At 36.8% G+C, this 27,316-nt stretch overlaps 2 protein-coding genes across 2 annotated transcripts in view; one reads left to right on the forward strand and one right to left on the reverse strand.

Annotated features, from left to right (window-relative positions):
- Positions 1-83, reverse strand: part of GANC (glucosidase alpha, neutral C) — a 28,223-nt gene extending 28,140 nt beyond the window's left edge. The window contains exon 1 of the mRNA XM_032229075.1: positions 3-83. The gene's annotated coding sequence lies outside the window, so the exon portion shown is untranslated. The remainder of the gene's footprint in view (positions 1-2) is intronic.
- TMEM87A (transmembrane protein 87A) lies at positions 71-26,322 on the forward strand. The gene is given in 22 exon segments (XM_032229087.1): positions 71-243; positions 4,123-4,180; positions 5,530-5,627; positions 6,508-6,624; positions 8,115-8,162; positions 8,253-8,297; positions 8,615-8,774; positions 10,169-10,230; positions 10,585-10,718; positions 10,720-10,766; positions 11,253-11,352; positions 12,178-12,197; positions 12,200-12,270; positions 16,565-16,637; positions 18,626-18,730; positions 19,228-19,286; positions 19,623-19,726; positions 20,096-20,169; positions 21,257-21,318; positions 22,493-22,548; positions 23,591-23,621; positions 24,703-26,322. Coding segments are annotated over 22 exon segments (1,719 nt in total). The 5' UTR covers positions 71-90; the 3' UTR covers positions 24,745-26,322.
- Positions 26,323-27,316: the final 994 nt, after the last annotated feature.

A 27,316-nucleotide genomic window follows, 5' to 3' on the forward strand; every position in this document is an offset into this window, starting at 1 on the left:
ACCCTCGGTTCGGAGCCTCGGCGGAGGAGCGGAAGGGGAGGCGAGCGCTCCGGTGCGGGTTCGTTTCCTTGTCGATTTCGCTGAGAAGGGATGGCGGTGTCAGGCGCGTCCGGGAGGATGCCGCTGCCGCGGGGGCGCCTCTCTGTAGGACTGACCCTGCTGCTCCTCCAGCTCCTCTTTGCAGAGCTGCCGTGCCCGGCTGGAGCCAGCCAGTTCTCCAAGTGGGAACTGCCGCTGACCATGGTGAGCTCGCAGGGCAGCCTGCCCCGCCTCGCCGTCCTTTTGAATGGGCAGGTCGAAGAGGAAGCCAGGTGGCCTGGATCTGAGGGAGCTGGATGCCCCTGCTCGGGGCAGGGTTTCCTTGAAGGCCAGAGGGTCGTTTGGAGGCTCCGGAGCCACCTGGAGCCTTTCCGTCTTTGCTGCCTTCCTGGGAAGCTGCCTTCCAGGATGAGGCAGTTTGGGCAGTCTTGTCATTTGTTTTGGTGTCCGGTTTTGGTGACACCCCTGGACAGGGGTGGTTTTTTTTGGGGGGGGGGCTCTGTTTCTATTTTTAATAACTGAGATTGAACTGGTTCATCGGGAACTATCCATTTTTCAAAATCCTGCCATGTGGGTGGGAATGAAATAAATAATGGGGGAAGCAGGCCCTGAGCTTCCCATACTTATTTTTTAATCTCAACGCTATTACATACAGGTGTGGGGTAGGAGATTTGGTTAAAGTGGAGGAAGCTCTTGTGGTTGAAGGGTTGCCCATCTAATTAGAAGGCTAGAAAGGAGGCAGTCACAAAATATGGTAATAAAGAAAGTGCGTTTCATATTTTATTGCTGAAAATATTAATCTTAGCGGTGATATGAGCATAATGCTGATGACATTTGCAGAAAGATTTTAGCATCTGCCTCTGTTTTATTCATGGGACTGCCTGCTATAATAATCTGGGAGCTTCCCCTATCTTAATTTATCACACAAGAAATGATGTAAGAGTTGTGTCTTGAAAGTAATTATTACTGGTATGTGATAACAAAATACTACTACAAGAGGGTTTCAGAATGCCAGTATGGTGAAATATTAACTAAAAGGTGGGGGCAGCCTATCTGAGCCCTTATCTTGTTTGCGATTCATATAGTTCTATAATTCATATATAATATAATATATTCTTCCTTGCTATATAGGCTCATTGTGAGTTATTGGCTCAAGATAGCAGAGATAAGGGAAGAGAGGATTTGAATTTGAATATCAGGATGCTTTCAAGTAGACATTTGATGAAAGCAACATGCACTTTTTTTCTCTTTAGTTGATGGTTTGTGTGTTGTTTGGGAAAAGTTCTATAGAAAATTTAGTATATACTGACTGGACCTTCCATTGCAAATTAGGCAAGTGGTGCAGAAAAATCATATTTGGGAGCATTCAAAGTATCTATCACATCATGTACTTTCTAGTATATGTTTACCTAAAGCAAATCTTTAATCGGGTGCCATTTTTAATACATGGCACCTACAAAGATCTCTTCCCAACAAAGCATCAGATATATATTTTTCTCAGGTGTCTTAATTTTTTTTAAAATAACTTATTCAGGGTTTAACTGAATTATTCAGTTTTCAATGGGGCTTGCTTCTAAGAAAGTATGAATATAATTACTACCTGTGTAATAACGGGTATTATAAGAGAACTTTATGCACTTCATTTCAGTGAAGCATTTACAGCATGATTTCATGAAAAATCTTGTTAGTGAGTGATAGGTTTGTCTAAGCTACCAATACATTCTTAATTGGGAGGAGGTTTGAAACCAAATGTAGGCTTAATTGAACTCTGCCTCCTTTTTCACTGAATATACCGCCTTCCCTATTTTAAGCTATTTCATAAAGGCCTATTTCTTAGTTTTTGACAGTAACAATCCTAATGCGATTTGCTGCAAGTTTTAAATATGGCTCATCAAGCACTAAATAATCGGACGATATACATGAATGATTCTGTGTAGCCTTATCTCTGTTTCTTTCTTCCTTAGTTTGTCATATTTATATGATCACTGGTTTTATAGACAAGTGACTCTGGGTGGTGTACAGTAAAGCTTATATTTGCTTTACTGTATGCCATCCAGCCTGATGACACAAGCAGATTGTCAGGGATATCCGGAAAGTTAAAAGGGATGAGGCTAGCCTGACTTCAAAGGGAAGAATGTTCAATATTGAGGAGCCACAGCAGAAAAGGGCCATCACTAGGATCTACGTAGTGAAGCTTAGCCAATGGGACACATTGCATGCTTTTTCTGCTGGATCTGATGGAACAGGAAGATGTTCAGTATAATGTAATGCCTTTAAAAGTCAAAATCAGCCATTGGACCCGGAAGCAAACTGGTCACCAATACAGCTTGTGGCAAATATTTATTTATAAGTAATAAATAAATACAGGTTTATTCCCAGGAATTGCAGATAATATAACATTAATATTTACCTTTTATGTCAATGTGGTAACAATAATAGAAGAGTATATCTATGATTTGTAGGCCAGGGTTTCCCAACCTATGATGGATGAACTTACTGATGGTTTGCAGAGGTACTGTCAGTGATCCTTGATTGTTGTACAGCTGTTCAGTCACTTCTGATTCTTTGTGATCTAATGAATGTCATTTCAGCAGAATTGTCTATCAGTAATTGCTTTTTGAATTCTTGTAGTTCATGTTTGTTTCTAATCAGCATGTTTTCTGTTGGCTTCCTTTTCAATTAGCTGGGCATTGGATTTATTTTTTTGCTAATGACTGCTGCTTTCAAGATTATATCAATATCTAATATATTTAAGCTTTAGTTTAATTATTGCTGCTTCCAGTGAGCAGCCTGGCTTTACTTCATTTACCCTTTTTCTTCTTGCGATCTAAATTATTCTCAGAAAATCCTTCCAACACAAGAATTCAAAGGCATCACTTTTTTCTTCGTTCAGCCATTTTGATTGTCTAGTTTTCCAAGACACATGTGTTGCAACTGAAAAAAAAAACATGACTTTATAATATGTATATTTACCCTATTTCCATGAAAATAAGACCTCCTCGAATAATAAGCCCAATCGGGCTTTTGAGTGCATGCTCGAAAATAATCCCTCCTCTGAAAATAAGCTCTCCCTAAAAATATTGCAACACAGCAGCCATGAGTGAAGTGACTATGCTCGCCGCCTCCTGCACCTCAAAAATAATAAGACCTCCCTGAAAATAAGGCCAAGTACTTATATCAGAGGTCAAAAGAAAATAAGACCCTGTCTTATTTTCGGAGAAACACAGTAGTGTTAGGAATTTTCCTTTGCAGTTTAACATTTTGTCTAGACGTGTCTTAGGCTTTCTTATAAGTAGACTTCTATGCAGGAAAAGTGCAGGAGGCGGCGAGCATGGTCATCTCATGACTGCTGTGTTGCAATATTTTCAGGGAAACAGGGTAAACAGTCACTATCCTTTGCGTGCAGGGAGTTAAAGTCTGTTACTACTTCAGCTTCTGTGTCTATTTGCCCTTGGTTGGCATTGCCTGTTGACATAGCCTTTTTTTTAAATAGTAGTTTTTTAAAATATAAAGTATCAGGCTGGATTTTACATATTCTTTTTTCACTTTCAAGACAATGTTCTTTAAATCTTTCATGCTTGAAATCATCACAGTTCTACAAGTTTCCAGTTACTTATATTTCTCTCAGCAATTTTAATTCAAAATTCTGCTTTTTCTCATAATCAATAATGTTTTTCTCAATAATCAAAATCTCAATAGATGCCCAAATGCTGTAAGATTTTGTATTCTTGTTTGAAATTTCAAGACATTTGGCATTCCTGCAGACTTTGGCCATTAAAAAAGGTGTTTATTTATTTTAGAGTTGAACAGATAAGAACTGGAAAAAGTATGTATACAATGTCACTCATAAGTGCTAGATTGCTGATCTTTAGCTTATATACTGGTTGGTTTTAAAAGCTGTGGATAATGCTAAAGTCTTCCATATAATAGAAAGGTCAATGATTTAACAATCAAGTAGCTACTTGAATTTTGTGGGAAATGCTTATCTGTCTAGTAGTATTAAGTATACAGGGCCTGTCCCCCCAATATTGATGTACTTTCATTATCTAGATAGTGATTATCTTTATTTCCTTTCTCTTATAGAATACAAATTTTCATTTTGGAAAAATTCTCTTTAGCAACACTACTATTTTCCTAAAGTGTAAGTATATTCATACTGCACCTTGAAGTTAATTCCCATTCTTCCATAATTACTATGTTAGAGACTATGTGTGATGTAGGATGACTTAATGACTTGGGCTTATAAAATTGCAGAGCACATCTTTTTATAAATCTCTAACCTGTTTTTCTGTGGTTGATATTACAGTGTCAACATAGTTTCACAAAGGAATCATAGTATAATAGTATAATGTTGATGAGCTTCTGTACCAGTAGACCATGATCTAATTATTTGGTACAGTATTCAAACATTTCACTAATAGTTTTGGCTGGCAGGTTCATAAGTAAGAATGATTGACTTTGTAGTATGTTTTTTGTTTCTTGTGAGCTTGTTTAAAAATGTAGAGTATGAAGTGTAACTTTGTGAGTGTATACAAATGATTAATCATTATCTGAGAGATATTATGGAAGTTGGATCATATATTAGATTAGATGGCAACATACTAAATGATCGCTAGGTAACAATATAGACACACATCTTTGTTACTAAATAAAGACTGTCTAACACTTATATGGAAGTAGGTCTCCTGTATTCAATGGGATTTAGTTCTTAGAACTATATAAAATTCTGGGTAAAAGCTGTTTTTATAAAATAATCTGCGTGGTCATCTTGAATGCAGAGGCTCACTTACACATGGGAAAGTGACAAGACAATTAAACAGTGTCGTTGTGAAGTAATGATTTCTTTTCAAATAGTACATCAACACTAGAAATTACTTTTTGCTTTCTGGCCTTGCAACGCTGTTGACTAGCTTTATAAGGCTGTTTTTGAAAATTTAACTGAAATTAAAAAATAGGTTGCTTCCCAATCTAAACTATACTCTTACAGTTGTAATTATTTGCTAGGCTCTATTATCTTATAAATTCTTTTCCCTTACATTTCTGTAAAAAAAACTGACAGGACTATTTTTATACTTTTCTATTAAAATGTAATAATATATTGATGATAATAATGATAATAATAACCTTAGGCATTTTATTGTTGATTGATTGGTATGAGATTCATGCAGTTGGTAATATGAAATAGTCCATGTAATTTTCTACCATAATAGAGTTGTGCAGTATTTACATCTTAAGCAAGAAATATGCTTTGGATTCAACTAAGCATGCTTCTTCTATCGGCCTTTGATACAGCTTCGTGAAGGAGCTGATAACAAATGCAGCAAGTTCATGCATGTGGTATACTCACAAAGTACTTTTCCTGCTTTGCATCTAAATATTGCATATATCTAGCTGTAATAAATGCTTTAGTCATTAAGGTGCTGCAAAATCCACTGTTAGTTTGGCAGCAGTATTTCCTGCATTTCTTACATATTTTTCTGATTTGTTTAGTTAGTGGCAATGAAAGCGCCTGTGATCCTTCTCAAAGTTACACTGTAAGCTGGTACTTAAGATACTCCTATTGCTACAATGAAGTCTTCAATTTTGGGGTAAGAAATTGGTGTTAAAAAGTAATTTAGCATTATGGTCCACAACACACTACAGGAAAATGTTGCTGACCCTTTATGTAGAGTAAAGGTTATTTTTGTTTGCTTTTTTCCTCAACAGCCGTTTTGGCTAACAGTTCTTAATCCATCATACATGAGCTGTATCAAAAAAGTCTGCTCTGATACATTTGGAAAATGGTGATGTTTGACTTTGCCTATGATTTATTAATATCTAAAAATATAATTAGCTCTTAAAATGACAATCAATATTGACATTTAGGAACATGGACTTTTCTTTTGCTTTCCAGTTTCCTCTGAGGTAATACTCTTTACTCTTTTGCAGGTATACATGTTCTTTTCCCCCCACAAGGATATGCAGGTTTTTGCATCCAAAGCCAAAAAGAACTTCAGAATGGGTATGGGAACTCATGCGACACCTGTCAGCACCTCTTCATTTAAAATACACTGACTTAAGGAAGCCTTTCTTCCTTCATTCAAACATATTTTCCTGGAATTGAGTAGCTATTATAAGAAGGGGTCAATATGCTTGATATATGCACCCTTGCCTCCTCTGAAGTATATTTTTGGTTTTAGATTTAATGTATCAATCTTCAACAATGTCAAGACAGGAGCATAGAAATTGGCCCCATATCATTAAATTATTTGTACATTCTTTTCTAATATTGTCTCTCCTAACTGAGCCTTTTCAAGGTTTAAAGAGAAGTCTTTCATATAGTGTATTGTTTGCTCTCTTTAACTGGAGATGCTCTGAATCATTACTTTTAATGAGGAACATTGTTATGTTTGTTTTCAGTTTTTGTTTACTGACTTGTATTTCTCTTGATATATCAACTAGTTCAAATCATGTCATGTGTCTTGATAGGATGAACAGGCAAATATATATTTTAAAAGCACTTCAGAACAACATCCAGGTTGGGCAGGATACTACGCTACGGCTGATCTCCACTTCTCTAATTGTAGTGAGCTTGTCAAGTCACAGGTATGATATGGGGCAGTGCAGAGCCTAGGGGGCAGGTTTATTGATAAGTGCATTTGTTAGTGAAATCTTAATACAGATGAATCAAGGCTACAGTGTGTGTCTGTGTCTATGTGTATGTATGCATATGCTGGTATTTCTCTATTTATCTGAAAATGCATGTCCTGCTTTTTTTCCAAGAACATATTTGAGATACTGAAGCATATGAGCTTTTCAGGAGGTGAAATAAAACTTTTACATTTGTAGATGGTTATGCTTGCAAGATTATTTGGATCTGTTTGATTTGAATTTCAATACTTCTGAGCCCAAGAATTACTACTAAAAGTCGTTGTAATGATATATTTATATAGCAAATATATTACAGGTATTTCATTACCCATTAAATAGCACTAATGATGTTACCGAGTTTAGGTAATGAAACACATCTGCAAGAAAACAACCAGGCTCAGAGACCCCCTCATTTTAACCCTGAGCTGCAAATATTCCCCTCTGTCAAATGTATCATAACTTCTTTCTTAAAGTGACCAAAACTAATTTATGATCAACCCCTTTTAAAATCACTCCATCCTACATAAGTTGTCACCATATGTTTAATATATTTAAGATCACATTGTCAGTAATCCAGAATTGTGAAGCTCCATTGCATTTGCCAGCATTGTATTATTTCAGATTCAGCCTAACATATCATACATGCTCCTGTCTCTTAGGCTATGAGTGTATTAATGTACATTGATTCATTCATTGTTGTATTTCTTCTCACTTATTACCTGCTTATTATCATCTTTTCACAGCAGATTTTAAAGTTGTGCAGCTAATCAAGTCAGTGTGGCCAACTTCTTACATCTATAAAAGTTTTTAGAAGTTAGACATCTGAAGGACCAGATTTCTATTTTTCTGATTGTAAGATCTGCATTTCTCTCTTGTCACTAGTTGACTCCGATTGGAGAAATAGATACTGTAGACCTGTCCAGAGATTGGGTGGAGGCTTCTGTAATTAAAAAAAAGATAAAGAAATGTCTGCCCTACACAAAAGTTGAAATTGGGAAGGATGTGCCTGGTCATCCTAGTTTTACAGTACACATTTGGCTGTATGCACATGATATACTCTTTAGCAGAAAAGGATCAGGAGAAGTGGGCAAAACATGATTGCAGCAAATTATCTATTCATGGATCAATCTGGGTCGGTTACTGGGACAAGACTAACTAAGGTTCTGAGCTTCTGGATTTGTGCTGGAACCAATCAGGAACTTCTCTTTCTCTGGTGACATTCCCTGATTGTGAATGCCTGCATGTTAGAATGGCTATCTTAGACCAACATCTCATGTTGTGTCATCAGATTTTAGAATTTACACATAAGCATAGATACATTTATTTCCTGAATTCAGTTCTTTTCAGCCCTTTATTGTTGTAATCTCATTAATATTATGTTGTACCTATTTGCTATACGTGTGTATATGCCATGTAACTAAAACCCATTGTTTATCTTTTATTAGAATTTCTACAGTGAATTTGTTCATCCAGCCCCCTTAGGGAGTAAAGAGGTATTTTAAAAAAATTATTAATGCTGGCAAAATTTTAATTTACAAATATATTTTTAGGCTTTTGACCAAATCTACTTTTGCCTTAAATAGGATGGGAAAGAGAATGGAACAAACACTACTGTCGTAGAAAATTCTGTAAGTATGTGAAAAGCAATGTATGTGGAATATAGTGGGCACTGTTATATTTGTGTTTGGTTAAGTGAATCTGCTGTTTGCATGATTCATTGACTACAGGAGATGCATCCTGTAACGTCTGTACTTCATGCTTCCCAATTAAAATCAATAGTACGTAAACGTTTAATATTGACAATAAAGAACACCTAATAGAATAACACAATTTACTATACATTGTTTTGTGGTTTAGGTTCTGATTTCCTTGTTGACACAGGAGAAACGTGTATTCTTTGAAATCTTGCATTGTGTAGTGACTTACAATTGTGTGTTTGTTTCAGGCAATGAATGCTGTAATGCAAACATGGAAAGATGGGCCATATATCTTTATTGTAAGGGTTGATATTTCATCTTCAAAGGAGGGAGTGAATATTAAAGGAGCACATGAAGAATTGCCAAATGTTATGGCTCCTTCCGATCAATCCAAAGCACCATTAACAAGTGAGCCCTGTGTAGTACATTTATTTTGTAATTTTGGCTAAACACTTAGATATTACGTGCTAATGTTTAAAAGTGTGTCTTGGAGTTACAGGGATACTTTTGCTTGGTTAGATATAGAACGGAAAATAAGCAAGACTTTTGTTTATTTGAAGCCCGACTATAGGCCTTTATATGTAGCAATATCTGCAAATTGCTTTTCCCTTGTTTTCTCCATGTAAGACTCCCTTTTATCTCTGAGCAAGAGAAAACATCCTAACCCAATAATGAGATAAATAAGGTTCCCAGTTTTTTTTAATGTGATGTTTATAATGGAATGTCTAGAAAAAGCTCCTTACACTAACCTTGGCAGTCCATTGCACCTTTTGAGTCTTAAGACTGGCAATAATAAGTGAAGTTTTCATGGTGTCTTTGGTGATTTTTAAAAGAAAACGCCATAGTAGATAAAAGGGCACAAAAGGGAAATCAAAATTACTACGTGCTTGGAGTAACTTTCAAGCAAACATGCAAACTATGTGTGGGGCTTTTAGTTCAGTAACGAGGGTGAGGTGGTAAACTTTTATTCTGACAAGTATGGTAATAAAAAAGTGAATATGATGAATTCTTCTTACCTGATACTTTAGCATTGGGAAAAGACATAGGGAGGTAATCTTAGCAGTCACTTGTATAGTTTGTAAATCATTATCTTCTTCTTCTTCCTCCTCCTCCTCCTCCTCCTCCCCCTTGTCCTCCTCCTCCTCCTTGTCCTTGTCCATCATCTTGGGAAGATCTAATTCAGCTGAATAGAGAGGAATTTCAGACCCCAAAGCCCCAGTATTTACTAATGAAAATACATTATTTAGCCTATGTGAAGGTGGAACCATAACATATGATGATGGTCAGGTGGTTTTAAAATATAGCAATAGCAGTTAGACTTATATACCGCTTCATAGGGCTTTCAGCCCTCTCTAAGCGGTTTACAGAGTCAGCATATTGCCCCCAACAACAATCCGGGTCCTCATTTTACCCACCTCGGAAGGATGGAAGGCTGAGTCAACCTTGAGCCGGTGAGATTTGAACAGCCGAACTGCAGAACTGCAGTCAGCTGAAGTAGCCTGCAGTGCTGCATTTAACCACTGTGCCACCTCGGCTCTTAAATATTACCCGAGATAAGGCTCTTGGTGGCTAGTACACATAATAGTCATATAATTTCACTACTGTCAGAGGCAGCCTGTATTTGAAGTTGCTGACATTGGAAGAGTTCTGCTCCCTTGTATGATCCCACTGACTTTTACTTGCTGCTTTGGGAAACAAGATGCTGTATTTAAAAGGAGCCAGTACAAAACAGCTACCATCAAGCAGAGCTATTATTCTATAGTCCTAATTTCTTGTTCTTTTCCATGGTTGTTTTCTGACAGTGACTGTGGAAGTGATTGGACCATATGAATACCTTTCTCTATCAGATTATCCTCTTATGATTGTAAGTTAATGGAATTATTTGCTGTAAAGTATGTTTAGTTGGATTCAAGTATAAACTTGAATATTAAGCTTACAGAGGGCTAAATCACATTTTTACCACATTGGGAAAGAAGATTTATAGTAGCAGCCCTAATTCTGCTAAACTTTGTGTTCTATAAAACTTATAGATGATTTTTACTGGTATTGAATTTAACTGATAATTTAAATTTAAATGATAATTAATTTAAAAAATAAAAATTCTATAGAATCAGAATTAAAGAAATCTAGGAGGAATCTATCCATATAAATAAGCACCTAGAAAAGAGAAGTTTGCAATTACCTTTAAACTGCATTTTGATTTTTCTTTCTCTAATAGTTCTTCATGGTGATGTGTATTGTATATGTGTTGTTTGGCGTTCTGTGGTTTGCGTGGTCAGCCTGCTACTGGCGGGATCTACTAAGGATACAGTTTTGGATTGGTACAGTTATCTTACTGGAATGTTGGAGAAAGCATATTTTATGCAGAATTCCAGAATATTCGCCATACAGGAAAATCTGGTAGGTGTGAAGAGCATTTTTAAATATATGCACAAATGCAAGAATATGAATGATTTTCTATCTGCACTAATGTTTTCTATCTAATGATAGAAATATTTTCTGTCACCCTTTCTAGGTCATATCTGTCAAATGGAAAACTGTTTAATTGATCAAAGTCCTTAGAGCATGCATTAAAACAAACAAAAATATTTCTGAAATTAATTTTTTCATCAGCTCAGTCTCAGTACAAGAGATAATAACTGATTGATATAAATATTCTAAAAATTAATTCAAAACAATCATCATTTAGTTCAGTTGAATGTATTTCATAAAGTATAGCTCTCATATTTTCTGTATTGTTCTAATGTTATTAAAAAGACGTCATTTCCCATTTATTTTTTAATTTAATATTCAGCCTTTCTTAAATTAATATTTGTTGCAGTATAGTGCATACTTTAAATGCTAATCAGTATGTTCAGGAAGTGTCCTGTCTGTGTTTATTTGCAGTCCGAGAGGCACTAATCCTGGCTGAGCTACTTTCCGCATTGAAACGCTCCCTTGCTCGAATTCTTGTTATCATAGTGAGTCTGGGATATGGCATAGTGAAGTGAGTAATCCTTGTGCCCCAATTTTTTTTCAATTCCATCAAGTGACACACTTGGAATCCCTCAAGGGCTTTTATGTATGCTTTATTTCCAATGATTAAACCAGAAAATATCAACCTTGCTACTAGCTTTTCAAGGGGATACATGCACACGGGCCTCACATCTTGCAAAGAGGGAGAGAATACTTGAAAGGGTGTTCTGAGAGGATCAGTAGGCCTCTTCTCCAGTTGGAAATTATGTTATTTTTTGGGGAGTAAGGAAAATGCCTTTTGAGAGGTATATGCAAAATTTATGATTTAGGATCACAACATTTTGGAGAACTCTCAAATACTCTGTTTCCCTCTGGACAATCCTGAATTTTCTTCTGGGCCATGGTGATCTGGGGGCAAATGTAGAAAGAAATCAGAAGTTTCTAGAACAACTGAATGTAATTTACTTCTGGAAACTGCTGAACCATCCCTGGATGGCAAGACCTGGGTGGACGTTCAGAGGAGTAGCGGAATGTTGATGGATTTTGTGCTCCCCAATCTTTAACATAGTCACTCAGCCCTTCTTTGGTGTTCTTTAGTACCTCTTCTGGGGAGAGAATATAGAATCCAGAAATTAGCCGGTTGAGTATGACGCCTGCTGAGATAAGCTGACCACATTTGTTGAATTTGAGATGTCTCGCTAAACATCAGCAAGTTAGAAAAATAACAGAGATTTACAAATAATATTGTAACAGGTTCACATTTCCTTGATGGAGAATGAAAGATAAGTAAATGAAATGTCATTTGAGAAACCAGTCTCTAATGTCACTTTCTCTAAACTTTTATTCCCAATTGCAGACCTCGTCTGGGAGTCACTCTTCTAAAGTAATTGCAGCTGGAGCCCTTTATTTGTTATTTTCTGGCATGGAAGGTGTCCTCAGAGTCACTGGGGTTAGTAATCACGTTTCAGACTTTTGTATCTCTCATATGCATGAAGCTGGTAGATTTTGCTTGTTGCAAAACAAGTTTTGTATAACATAAATAATAAATTTGTTGAATATTCATGGTTGACATTCTTGACGGTGGCACCTATTTCTTGGAATAATGTCTCGCTGCAGCAGTAAGTTTCTGTTGACTTTCAGAAATAGATCTTTTTTGATTGGCTTATCTCAATTTTTGTGCCCTTTATATGTTATTTTTAATTTTCATTAATGAAGGGGATAATACTTCCTACTCAGAGGAGTTTTGAAAAGTATTCCTTTTTGTAATTCATGGGCTATCAAACTATAGTTAATCTTGACTACCATATTGTTGGTTTGCATAGTTGTAGTCTATTAGCATTCCCAACTCAGAGTATCTAGATGAATTTTTCTAGGCCACATGGCAATCCCTGGCCTGGTTATTATTTCTCCATATTGTTCAGTGTAAACTGTATATTAAGTCCCATTGAGTGTTATTTTGTATCTGGTAGGACTATTATTCCTTGTTCCTATGCTGATCCATGTTTAAAAATCCTTTTTTATTGTATTTGTAATATAAAACCAACTCTCTTTCTAATGCCTTTTCAGTCTTTCCATGGTGTTATAGTTGCTGTAGCTAACTTCGGACTGTCTATCATTGATTCCTGTATTATTTATTGGATATCCTTTCAAAAACTGAATCTTCTGTTTCTAATGTATATCATCGCAATATGTATCCTGGATTTTGAATGGATTAAAGAAAACTCTACTGTAGATGTGTTTGAAAAAATAGTGAACAAATAGTTCATCCTCTCCCTCTTTTTAGGATTCAGCTTTAGAACAACCACCTTATAAAACTCCTTTTTTATGGCCCTGTAATCTCTTAATTCAGGGTATGACTTGGTAATACTGTGACCAATTCACAAATCTGAATATCACCTGAGTATCTCAAAGGTGCTTTTTCAAAAGTCAACTGGACTTTGTTTTTGCTTGAAGACTTTTCACATCTCATCCAAGAAGCTTCTTCAGTTCTAACTGAATGGTGGTAAAAGGAAGGATTATATTCCTTGCAGTCGCCTGGTTGTTAGCACTCTTTCTGCTAGTCATTGAGGCCACTGCACTATTCAAGTGACCCTGAGGTTACAGATAACCTCCAAGTGTCTTCAACGATTCTCAAAAAGAGTGCTAAGGGCCAGATGACAGCAAGGAATATAAATCCTTCCATTCTATATGTGTTCTATATATTGACATGTCCTTGTGAAACAGCTCAGTTTTATGCATCTATTCAATAATATGCCCAAATAAGTTATTCTTCTTTCTCTCTATAGCATTGTAAGGTATTATTCACATGTCTATGGCATTGCAATTTATTTATTTTTGCTTCCTTGCATTGGTGATATTCTGGTAGAAAAAAAAATGATAGTAGATTAATGGAAAGTGAAAATTGTGTATAGAAGAATTTAAGTTAGGGGTTTGGTCCAATAGTATTAATGTGTTGATGAACCACTATCTTCATGAGAAAAAAAAAATCACCTTTCTTTATCTTCCTGCATACCTTCCAAATCTGGAAGCAGCAAAGGACCAGCCCTTGGTGCCTCTGCCAGCAAAAATGGAGGGCGCACGGCCCTCTCAAACTCCATTTTCTCTGGCAGAGGGTTTCAGAAGGCCAGCACAGCTGAAAACAGAGCTCGAGAGCCCGTTTTCACTGGCTGAGTGCTCAGGCTGCCATAGACACCCCTGACACGAGTGATGTTGAGCCCCTGGCCAACCCCCCGGCCCCTCTAGGCCAAACACAACCCTGAAGTGGCCCTCAATGAAATTGAGTTTGACACCCCTGACCCCTGATCTGTAGCAAAACAGTCAAGGGTGAAAGAGAGTGGAGATCTGAGAGCTCCTTTGTCAGATGCCCTCAGGGTCCTCACATTTTGGATCTACTCTTGTTCCATCATCTGTATATCAAAGTCCTCACACCTGGTATCCTTTCCCTAGCTTTGGCAAATGTCATCAACAGAAAGAAGTAGGTTCTTCATTGGTTTGGGAAGAGGGGTACATGTCTTAACATTAGTGGATTTTCCCTTTTCACCCAAAGTTAATTCAACCTTTTGTACAACACTTAAGTTGTAAGCCGCCCTGAGTCCCCCCAGGGAAAAGGGCGGCATATAAATAAACTTAAATACAAAAATACAAAATACAAATTGTGCCCAGTTACAAACTCAGGAAAGAAGTACATATGTTGTTTTGGCTATACTCAAAATATTTTACATGCTCACTTCTAGTAGTCTGTTTGTTCCCTACAAGCAATGATTAAATCAGGAAAAGTGTTTAGGGAACATATTGTTGGCTCATTTAGCATCTGTTGATCAAGTATCATTTTTCAGTTTGTAATGGAAAGCTAGTGTCTCTGCAGCTTTAGAACTAAGATAATCCTTCTGAACATTTCTGAAGCTTCTGCTATAGTCAACTCCTCTGTGGCTATGAAGGTTATAAAACAGAAATATATTCTCTTTTTAGAGGTGGTCCTTAGCTACACAGTTTAATAGAAAGTTTAATGTGCTCCTGATCACTTTGTAGAGATACTGCTCTAGGACATTCTTTCCTATCAGCTCTCCTTCATTGATAGAGAATGAAAATTGTGCTTACTGAGAAGTGTAATTCCAGCCTACAGAAAATGCAGCCAGCAATGTTGTCCTCTGCAAGGGGTCAGGTGGTAGCAGAGGTGGGTTCCTACCAGTTCGGCTGAATAGTTGAGTTGAGTTGAGTTTATTGATCTTGTACGCCGCCCACTTCCCGAAGGACTCCGGGTGGCTTACAATAAACAAGGGAAGGGATAAATACACAAAAACAACACTTTAAGATACACAACAGTCACAGTTTCCGAGGGGCTGGATATTTCGAGAGCCCCTGGCCTGCTGGAGCAGCCAGGACTTAACGGCTTTGCGGAAGGCCGGGAGGGTAGTAAGGGTCCGGATCTCCACGGGGAGATCGTTCAAAGGGCTGGAGCTGCGACAGAGAAGGCTCTCCCCCGGGGAGTCGCCAGCCGACATTGGCTGGCAGATGGAATCCGGAGAAGACCTAACCTGTGAGATCTAATCGGTCTATGGGAGGTAATTGGCAGGAGGCGGTCTCTCAGGTACCCAGGTCCGATGCCATGTAGGGCTTTATAGGTAACGACCAGTGCCTTGAAGCAGATCCGGAGACTAATGGGTAGCCAGTGCAGCTCGCAGAGGATAGGTGTGACGTGGGTGTACCTGGGTGCAGCCACAATAGCTCGTGCGGCTGTGTTCTGGACCAGCTGAAGTCTTCGAACACTCTTTAAGGGCAGCCCCATGTAGAGCGTGTTACAGTAATCCAGTCTTGAGGTCACAAGGGCGTGAGTGACTGTCTGAAGGGCCTCCCGATCTAGGTAGTAACTTGGCGGCCTGGGTCACTGGAACCAGCAGTGACCCAGGCCTGCCACACCCCTAAAGCGGTTCTCTTGGTGGTGCCATAGGCGCCGCAATCTTGTCATTTTTTTTTAGTATTGTGCATGCGTGTGTGCGCGGCGCATCCCTGAGCAAACTGGCAGTAGCAGCAGCTGGAACCCACCCCTGGGTTGCAACAGTGACATTTTGGGGTTCTTAGCATTCTTTCTTTTATCTGTTCATTCAGTATTAATGATTGCAGTTGCTTTTAGCTATGGGTCTTATGTACAGGTAGTCCTTGCTTTTTGACCATTGAGCCCAAAATTAATGAGTTAATAGCATATTTGTTAAGTGAAACTGGCTTCCCCATTGACTTTGCTCATCAGAAGGTCATATGAATCAGTTGCCAGGCATCTAAATTTTGTTTATGTGTGCATGGGGATGCTGCAATGGTTGTAAGTGAGAAAAACGGTCATGAGCCACTTTTTTCAGCGATGTTGTAAATTGGAGCAGTCATTAAACAAAGTGTTGTAAGTTGAGGACTACCTGTAGTTGAACTGAAATCCTGTGACTGACAAGTACCCTTCAAAGAAAAAATAAAATCCAATAGAATAAAAACGTGTGAAATACACGTATGTACCGTATATGAGATCTCTATATATGGACACACACATTCACACACACACACATATAGAGAGACTGTGACTAGATAGCATTTTATTAGACTAATATAATAACTGGACCTATTCTTTGGGAACACAGCAAGAGAAATGTGTTCAGAAGATAGTAAGGTAACAGCTCTATGCTTTCGGGTGCAATCTTTTCTCAAAGCTTAATCTTTGTAGGCATGTTTCCTGATTTCAATGCCTTTTTCTTTCTCTCTAGGCACAGAATGATCTTGCCTCCTTGGCTTTTATTCCACTGGCTTTCCTAGATACTGCCCTCTGTTGGTGGATATCCTTCTTCACTGGTTTATTTGGTGTATTGCTCATTTATTTGGAACTGGGTGTTCATGGTGGGTGGCATTCTACTTTAGATACTCTGTCTGATCTTGTTATTATGGGATTGATTCCCCAAATATAATACTCCAACATTTTGCACCTACCTACCTACCTACCTACCTACCTACCTCTACTAGTGCATTTCAGTTAGAGAATTTGAAAGTGCATTCCAAATGTGTTGATTTCAGCATTCTGTTCCTTCACTCAGCATGATAAGTGTTGAATCTCAATACATCTGGAAGGCAGCAGGTTGGAGAAAGCTACAGTACAGAACAAGTCTCATTGAGCTTAGTGGATTTTTTGGGGTCAAAATGGTCAGCATTTCACTGCAAATCTGGCGACCGAAGAGGCTAATGAAAGCTAAATGTTTGCAGAATAATGTATGCAACCCCACGTTGTCAATGACCCGAGGTAGGTCTCGACCTACGACCACAATTGAGCCCAAATTTTATGTTGCTGAGTGAGTTCTACCCCATTTTATGACTTTTCTTGACACAGTTGTTAAGTGAATCACAAGTTGTTACATTAGTCACATGGTTGTTAAGCGAATCTGGCTTCCCATTGACTTTGCCTGCCAAAAGGTCAAAAAGATGATCATGTAACCCCAGGACACTGCAATCTTCGTAAAGATGAGCCAGTTGTCAGGCCTCCAAATGTAAATCATGTAACCATGGGGATGCTGTAATGGTCATACGAGGGGAAAATGGTTATGTCACTTTTTTCAGTGCTGTTGTAACTTTGAACAGTCACAAATGAACAGTTGTAAGTTGAAGACTACCTATAGTTTTGGAAGTGCTCTTGTTGCAGCAATAGCAATAGCAGTTAGACTTATATACCGCTTCATAGGGCTTTCAGCCCTCTCTAAGCGGTTTACAGAGTTAGCATATTGCCCCCACAGTTTGGGTCCTCATTTTACCCACCTCGGAAGGATGGAAGGCTGAGTCAACCTTGAGCCGGTGAGATTTGAACCGCCAAACTGCAGCTAGCAGTCAGCTGAAGTGGCTGCAGTACTGCACTCTAACCACTGCGCCACCTCGGCAGTAGGATATATCACTGTAATCTGAACTTCTACAGAGTGTATCCAAGCCTAATTTAGGTACCCACCAGAAATGTGTATTTCAGTAGTTGTGGTAGTTGGGAACTCTGAAATCTGAAGTTGTACATCACTCAGTTGGGAAAGACAAGCTGAGGATTTTCAATTTATGCTGGAAAACCTCCTGTCTAAAATACTGGAGAGTTGTTGTTTGTTATTCAGCACAGGTAATAATAATAGGCTAGATGAGATGGTTGGATTGAATAATTTGATTCAACATTGCACTAACACAATTGATTTGATTTGGGTGTTGTATGTTACACAAACCCATCTAATTCTGCTGATTATGTTTAAGCAAACAATGGTTTAGAATGGAGTACGAATCCATCCACTGTAAGGCAATTTACATTGTATTGGCAAAAAGGGATATGCTGGGCTCATTTTAGTAATCCTCCTCAGAATTTGAATGTAGTTGTCATACTTTCTATATATTTGCTGAAAACTATGTTCATAAGGACAATACTTTATGCAGGCACCCTAAAGTTTGGAGATAGGTTGCCACATGAGTAATCTCTGTTCTATTAGTTCATATTTCCTTGTAGACAGGATTATTTTTTAACAGCCTTTGGAGCAATACCATCTAAATATCTTTAATAACATATGTATCAGGGATTCAAGGTGGCAACTAATACGTGAGTCAGGATGCAAAATAGGTAGAATATCATTCAGATTTTTGTGAGTTGTTTATTTTTTTTTTAAATAATATATATAATATACACACATTATTTCTCCAGAATTAATTGGGTAATAATATATCTGGTGATGTCAATTAAGATCTGAAGAGAAACTAGAGCATGATTATGTCATAAATGATATATATATACTGAATCTTCCCTTGACTTTGTATACATATTATCAGTTTAACTCAAACAATGAAATTGCTGAAGCTCAGGAAGAATGTTGTGAAGCTCTCTCTTTACCGACACTTCACCAATACACTCATCTTGGCAATAGCAGGTAAATCATAGAAATTATTCCTAATTTTAAAATAAACATTGTTAAACCAAATATCATAGGATACTTGGAATTGGGTGCTTAAACTGTCAAGAAACATGTCCACATTTATTTCATAAATAATAATCATGTAGATAAATGAAGGAGATAAAGGAAATAAAAAGTTTACCAGAAGGGAGATTAAACATTGCCTTCTTATGACTTACTGATACTTGCCAATCTATTTCAAACAAAAAACATATTTTTGTTATCTTTGTTATCGCCTTAGGTTTATTGAACTAAATAGGAAGTTAAGGGTAAATTTTTTGTAAAACTGTTGATCTTAATGATTTTTATTTTCAGTGAATAAAGATCAAGTTTCAAAGAAATCAGGCAGATGAGTTTATACTGTGAATAGGTTATAGATGATATACAAAGAAAAGTTATTGAGTTCTGCAGTTTAATCTGAGTTGCTAATATTTTGCCATATGTATATGTTATTTTTTAAAAAATTCTTTCAGCATCTATTGTTTTTATCATCTGGACAACTTTGAAATTCAGACTGATGGATTGTAAGTCGGTGAGTCTATCTCTTTTTTGTCAGTTTTGCTAGTTAAGTAGATAGCTAGGAATTTGATAAACTTGTCTTAACTTGGAGGCTAAGCTGGCTCACATCTGGATAGATGCGATAGACAATATCAAGACTATAGGCTGATCTTGGAAGGTTAGAATATATCATGGGAGAAGTCAGTGGCAAATGCAGATATTTCTTTATTGTTGCTAAGAAAACAACATGGACATGAGCATAAAATCACTAGGAGTTAAACTTAACTTTAATTTTGCCACACTGAAAATGTTGGAATTTCTTTTCAAAAATGGAATTTTTTATTGTTTACTATCTTATATTAATTAACAGGATTGGCAAGAGCTATGGGTTGATGATGCCATCTGGCGGCTGTTATTCTCAATGATTCTTTTTGTCATCATGATTCTTTGGAGGCCATCTGCCAACAACCAGCGGTATTATACTTTACACTATGCTTTATAGTATACTTTACTTTATAGTACATATACTTTGTACTACAAATATTGGTAGATACAGTCTAAGTCAGGAGTGTCAAACTCGCGGCCCATGGGCCAGATGCGTCATACACTGGCCACGCCCAGTTTAGTGTGGGGAAATCGCAATATATCACATGACGACACCATGACGATGCAAGTTTGACACACCTGATCTAAGGCATTTGTTTATTATTGCTGTCCAGTACTTTCCCTTTCAGCTTTAGCTACTACAAGCCATCTTAAATATATCGCCAGTTTAAAGAAACTGTAAAAAACATTTCATATCAATCTGATGGAGCCATTATTTGTTACTTTGCTTTCTGAAAGGTTTGCTTTTTCACCATTGTCTGAAGAAGATGAGGACGATGAACAGAAAGAGCCAATGCTGAAAGAGAGCTTTGGTAAGAAAAACATCTGTGTTTTATGAATGCAACTTTTATTATGAAAGGGCGTATCTGTAGCTATATGTATTATCACTAGTATCCTTTTACACCAATTTAAGTTTTAATTACATACCATTATTGCATTCTTTTGTGACACAAGGCACAATAAGCAATTTTCTTGCATTTTTGTTCCTAAGAGACATAATTTTATTTCATGGGAAGGTACCTCCAACCTTTGCATTGGCACTGGAATTCAAGCAGCAGCTGAAAACATAGTTACATTTGAGTCAGACATTTATGAAATATACAAGGCAGACTAGATTCTCACATTATATTGAGTTTTGGTTTAATGACTGCATAATACACCATTGGGTCAGTGGTGGGTTGCTAACCGGTTTACTACTGGTTTGCTTGTGCTCATGTGAATGCTAGCGCTCACGTGCAATGCTTCTGCACATGTGCAGAAGCATACGGGCCGGGTGGGCGGAGCCTCCTGTCGCCACCACTACGGGTTCGGCCGAACCGGGAGCAACCCACCTTTGCATTGGGTGTATCTGCACATATTAAGACCAAAATATCTGTCACATTATGATTTACCATGTCATGTGAACCAGGGAACAATAAACTTCTAAAAGTTGATCATATTGTTCAGTATGCAAGAAATATAGCCTCATATCTTCATGAGAGCATTTGGATATAGAATGGAACTAGAATAGGTTAAAACAGATCTCTCACATTTTCTCACATCTCCACACAGAACTGTTTGCTCTGTGTTTGGCAGACATAATACCTCTGTTCGTAAAGTAGCCCCAATGAGCTACTACTTTTGCCTTGTTTAGATTTGCTTTTGTCTGTTTGAAGATATATTTCATACTGATGAAAACCAGGCCTATAGGACCAAATAATATTTCCTGTATTATTTTCTCCAGGAGTTGCCTCCACAGAACTCCAGTCCACTTTTCCATAAAACAGTAGAATTTTTAAACCTTTTCTGAGTGTGAGAAATAAATTAAACACTGATAAATATTATGTATTATATTTTACATACTTGATATAATGGTGTATTGCATTCTTGAATAATATTCCTGCCCCAATATTTTTACAGAGGGCATGAAAATGAGAACTTCAAAACAAGAATCAAATGGAAATCCTAAAAACAACAAAGCAGTAAGTTCTTTGCTAATATTTTTTAGCTAATCCTGGAAAAATGGAAGACATGAGAATAATGTGCTAATGCTCATTAGTGAAATATTACTTCCAATAAATGGCAGCAATTATGATTCAGTTATTGGGATTGAACTAAGATATACTAAAAAAGGAGATGCAATAGCAAAGGCAAAGTCCCTTTAAAATTTGCATTTAACCTCATGCCTTTTAAATACATATTTTAGGTTCTTATGGCAAAAATGTTATGATTGTTACAAATATATTTCTTGCATAGTGTGTGTGATGAAAAAATTACCATTATGTGAATAAACTCTAATTTCCAAATTACTAATTATTTTAGTAATTAAACATATTATTTAATGGAATTTGCCCAATGAATACTAATAAATTAAAGCACTTTGGATACTATACAGGTAGTCCTTACTTAACAATTGTAACTGTTGCCAGCAATTCTATTATTAAAGGACACAGTCATAAAGTACATCACGTGACCATGTTAACTTAATACTGGTGGCAGCAGTTGCAGGTGCTGCTGTTAGACGAATCCTGTGTGATTGCAGCCTCCTGCAGTTAGGTGATTGCCATTTGCAACCTCTTGTATGCTTCCCTATTGATTTTGCTTGTGAAAAGCTAACAGTGAATATTGCAAAGGATGATCATGTGGCCGTGGGACATTGCAATGTCATAATTTCAAGCTGGTTGCCAAACCCCCAGATCCTGATCACATGACTGTGGGGATGCTGCAACAATGAACTTACCTTTTGTAAGTCCCTCTTGTTCAGTACTGTTATAACTTTGAATGGTGACTGGATGAATGAACATTAAGCAAGGACATGTATATGAATAACCTAACTGGAATTTTCTAATGAATAATGGTAAGTCAAAGCACTTTGGATGCTATACATTATTTTACATGCTTTAAAAGAAAAAGCATATCTTTTTTAAAATGATGGCCTATGTTACATATAAAGTAATGTACTAAAATGTTTATGGGCCTCGCTAAGATAGAAAGAGGTGAAAAAATATCAGATATACTTAATGAGATATTTTATTGGAAAAACATGGGGAAGATACTTTTTTGCTTTATATTTATATTGAATGTAATCATCACAAAAATGTACTATAATTTTAAGTGTACAATAATCCAATAATCACCTGACTTTTAAAAACTTAGCAAGAAGATGATTTGAAATGGGTAGAAGAGAATGTTCCTTCTTCTGTGACTGATGTGTAAGTATCTATAGTACAGGTATATGTTATGTATAAAAATATAAAATAGTTAATTTGAAAATAAAGATGTTGCCACTTGCAATATCCAGAGTAGGTGAAACTACTGGATTCTACCTTTTAGTTCCAGTTATCAGTTTCTAATATAAATTGTAAATGTATCCTTGTTCTTGTTTAAGCTTGTTTTTACTTGATGAAACAATCTTTGGGAAGCTTTTTGAAATCACAATAGCCTTTGTTAGACTAGACAATATCTATTGGGTTGGCTGCTAAATAGCAGCAGCACTTATACATACACTACTTCATAGAGCTTTACAGCCCTCTCTAAGCGTTTTTAAGTCAACATATTGCCCCAACAATCTGGGTCCTATTTTAGTGACTTCGGAGAGATGGAGGGCTGAGTCAACCTTGAGCCAGTCAGGATCAAACTCCTGGCTATGGGCAGAGTTAGCCTGCAATATTTCATTCTAACCATTGTGCCACCAGGGCTCTTCTCTCCCACATTTTAGTGTTATGATGATGTTACCAAAAGAGATGGGTTGAAATGGGGCAGTCCTTTTTACTTCAGCCAGGAGGTAACAAATATTCAATCTGAGGTTTAAAGGCCCCATGTGTGTCTCCAAGGTTTTGGGTGCAGCCCCCAAAACTACAAAACTGATGAAGGAAGAGAAAGTGAATAAATACATGAAGAACCATCATATTTATTACATTTTAATACATTTCATTTTTAATTAAATTACATACAATTATCTTTCTGGGCTTACCTATTTTTTGTTCCATCCATTTATTATCAAGTAGTCAAATGCAGCCCCACATCTGAACAAATAGAAATCTTTGTCTTACATGGCCGATGTGGACAAATGCTAATTTTGTTTAATATTCAATGAAAGAAAAATACAAGGTTTTGTCTAATTATGTGGTTTTTGTTTTCCTGCATTCTGAATCACCAGCATATTTTGGTGAATATGCATACCTCATGCTCACACGGGCCAGCAATCATGAGTTCTCTTGTTTTACTATGTTTTTCTTTCCCTCTCAATTGCAGAGCTCTGCCAGCATTACTGGATTCAGATGAGGTCAGTAACTAACCCTTAAGCAATAATTCAGGTCTGTGATGTGAAGAAGAGTATGAGCTAATAATTAGAGAAATGATTCCAGCAATTAAAACTGCATGCATTAACAGTCTGTGTATCAGGGAACTACTAAATGTCAAAAGGAATTTTGTTTAATACTTTAGTCAAAGATTTCATAAGAGATACCTGATTAAAAAATAATAATAATCTGCATTGAGATACTATGCAGAAAGCCTATGGATGGCATCCTTAACCCATCCCTGCAATCATCCCTTTATTCCCCCCCCCCATTAGCTATTCTTTTACAGCAAATCTTAATTTTGTCTGTGTATGTGGGGGGGATAATTAATCTAAACTGGAATAAGTCTAAAATATCTTAAGACTCCATGTCAGCCTTTGGCAAAAAACATCAAGCTGAGAACAATATTTCATTCAAAATATCTTATACCAGCTTTACAATGGTAAGTATGAATTGTCCAACCTAGAATTGCAGACAGGGGAAGCCTTGCTTGCTAAATAAACCTGATATTTTATGGAGAGGATACAGAATACAGTATAGTGTTAAGACTACTTTTAATATGAATTGGATGTGAGAAATTTTTGAATGTTGTTTGGAAAATGTGCTGAGGCTACCATACAGGAAATAAGCATTCTGAATGACAATCCAAAATCATATTACCCAGGATCTTAAAATATAGAGCTATTACGATTGTCTTTTTATTGTCAAGGTGACTTTTACCTGTTTCATGCGGTAGTTCTTTTGAACAACCTACTGGGCTTAGATCAACAGTTTTCTAAGCCTTAAAAGCTTTAAGTCAGTGTTTATAACATGCTAACCCTTAGCTGGCACCTAGAAAAGCACATGCAAACAAAATGTATATTTTGTGTATGATAAAAGTTGTATTGTGCTCACTTTATGCTGAAATTGAATTTATGCTATTTGACAACCTTATGATATCATCATCAGCAGCAGCAATTAGATTAATAATGGCTTTTTCACAATCACTCTTCAATTACAATAATGTAATTTTTTCAGCAAAGTAAGTTGTTATATTTATTGGGTTCCATTTGTTAAATCTTGCAGGAAAGAATGATCACACACTTTGAAAGATCCAAGATGGAATGAAAGATGAAACAACTTGCAGCAAAAGCTGTCTTACTGTTTGAGAATGGAAGAAACTTTGTCTATTTGGCAATGTTCCAGTGCTGCTTTCTCTGATATGTTCCATGAACTTTGGAACCACTGATTATTATCAGAGGGAATTTTTTTGTGAGGTCAGCATGGAGGGAATTTTGGTCATGAAAAATTTGCATTTACACTGTTTGCTGCCGGTGTGCTATTTAAACTATGGAAATGTCTTTTATTGCAGCAAATTCTTTTAAAGTAATACAGTTAAAACATTTAACAATTGGCAGAGCAACTTTTAATTCAACACTAGATCTAAATCCCATGATTTAACTATAAGGGGGTGGGAGAAAATAAGAAGTTTCTTCAAGCCAGTAAGGATGAACCATGTGCAGAAGTTTCTTCAAACAAGCCAAAAGTGACCTCTGCTTGTAGATAATTTCCAGCATGGTACGTTCAGTAAGATGTTGCACTTAACTCCAGTATCCACTACTTGAGACTGTAAATGGGTGGGTGAGGGTCAATTCCTATCTCCATCCACTTTTCTTGGAAGACTTGACACCGTCAGAGCTGACAGAAACATCATCCCATCTGTAAATGTGCTTTGCATACAAAAACATGTATGCAACACTCTGTCGTGTGTGAGAAATCTGTGAATCAGGATCAGTGCCTTTTCTCTTAGAAGCAGTAACTATTGTCTGAAGATTCTGCTGTCTGGCTAGGACAATAAGAGAGTTTTGAAGAAAACCTTTGCTTATGGAAAACTCCAATAGAAGTATTGGGAGAAATTATGATGCTTAATATTTTTAGCAAAATTAAGTGCACTTTTTTCATTCCACAGCATAGAAAAATGTTTTCAATTTAATGTATTTAAAACCAATTATTACTTAATCCCAGGTGTGTTGCTATCTCATTGCTGGCAATGAGGTCTGAGCGGTTAACTATTTGAATTGGAACAGTAATTGAATTGAAAACACCATTGAACCTCATAGCAGTTACAACTATCCCTATTTCCATGTTAAAATTATGCTAAGTTTATGAGCCCAAAAAGATTTGAGCCACTGATTCATAAGGTCAAACAGAACCTATCAGCCATGAATAGTGGTACTTTAACTTGTCAAAAGCCTTTTTGATTTGAAATTACTTGTGAGTGGCAAACTCCAGTTGGGCTATGTTTGACTTTAAATTGTTACATTTATTTGATTAATCTATGCTAAATTTACTTGGGTGAGATCTTTGTGAAAATTAGTCATAAATGGGAAGTATTCTGTTTTGCAGTCCTTAAGTGACATTCCTGATTGCTTCCAGTGCTCCTGCTGGTGTAGTGGGGGCTAAAATCCCACTCCAATACGCCAGCTTTTTAACATGCCTGAAGTACCAGTCTTCTGAGGCCAATGAGATATTTAAAATAGCTACGTTCACTGCTTCTAGGTAAAACCATAGCCAAGGCTTACAGAAGAAGAGATCTTTCTGAGCTGTTTCTTCAGATCTGGAGCTGGCTGTGATGCACAATAAAAATGCAGACTATAATGTGGCAGCTCAGTCCTCAAGTCACTTTAACCAAAGGCTAGAAGAATCTTGTTACAGTACAATATCAGTAGCTTCATTACTTTCCACAGTTCTACATCCTACCTCCCTTCCAACTATTATCTACACCAAGAGACATTTTAACACTTGTATAATTATATTTAGATACTGAAATACTTGAGAGGTTTTTTTTTAAGAGGCTATCAAGGAACTTGACCCTGTTATTGGGTGGATAAACAAATCTTGCAACAGAAACAGATTCAGGTTAACAAATATTCTTGGAATAATTTATGCAAGTATATGTGCTAGATCTTTCTTTCCAGTTGCATAGAGAAGTGCAAAAGAAGGTATTTTTTTTAAACCTTTAAATTGTGTTTTTCTAAGTTTAGTGCCAAAATACGAGTCCTACAGATCTATTTGATGTAGTCATTTCTTCTGGAAAAAAATGGAATTGGGTTTTCACATGGAATTTACTACTGGCTTAATTCTGTTTCCCAGATGTATTTTGGTTGTACTTACAATGTATATAAGTGGTTTGGTAAATAGGGTGTCCTCTGTCTTACAGGAACTTTTTCATTTGATTCAGTCTGAATTAGCAGATTTATGTTCTGTACAATAAAATTATTTTTGCCTTTAAACCCTGAAATGAGCTAAGTGTATCTTTCTGCTATATTTTATTTGAAATGTCTTATTTTTGATGGCAAAATGTCGGACAGACCATCGGTTCAGATACAGTGGCAGCTTCTGCATTTTAATATATCTGTCGTTTGGATGAGTCAAAAGACTGAGGTCCAAAGAACTTACACATTGCTCATCCTGAATAATTTTAGCTTTTTGTTATTCCTGAATGCCGCTATTAACCATTTAGAGTTTGAAATATATGCCATGACAAAGCCAAAGAAGCACTGTTGTCTTAGGACTATGTTATGTCTTTTAAAGTGTTAGGTGATTTCAGTTTTGATGTATATTAGGAAGGTGTTTGCTGATACAGAATAAGGACGTTAAGTTCATGAAGAATTTATTTATTTATTTAGAAAATTTATAT

The sequence above is a fragment of the Thamnophis elegans genome, chromosome 1, assembly GCF_009769535.1.
Source record: "Thamnophis elegans isolate rThaEle1 chromosome 1, rThaEle1.pri, whole genome shotgun sequence".
NCBI lineage: Eukaryota > Metazoa > Chordata > Lepidosauria > Squamata > Colubridae > Thamnophis > Thamnophis elegans.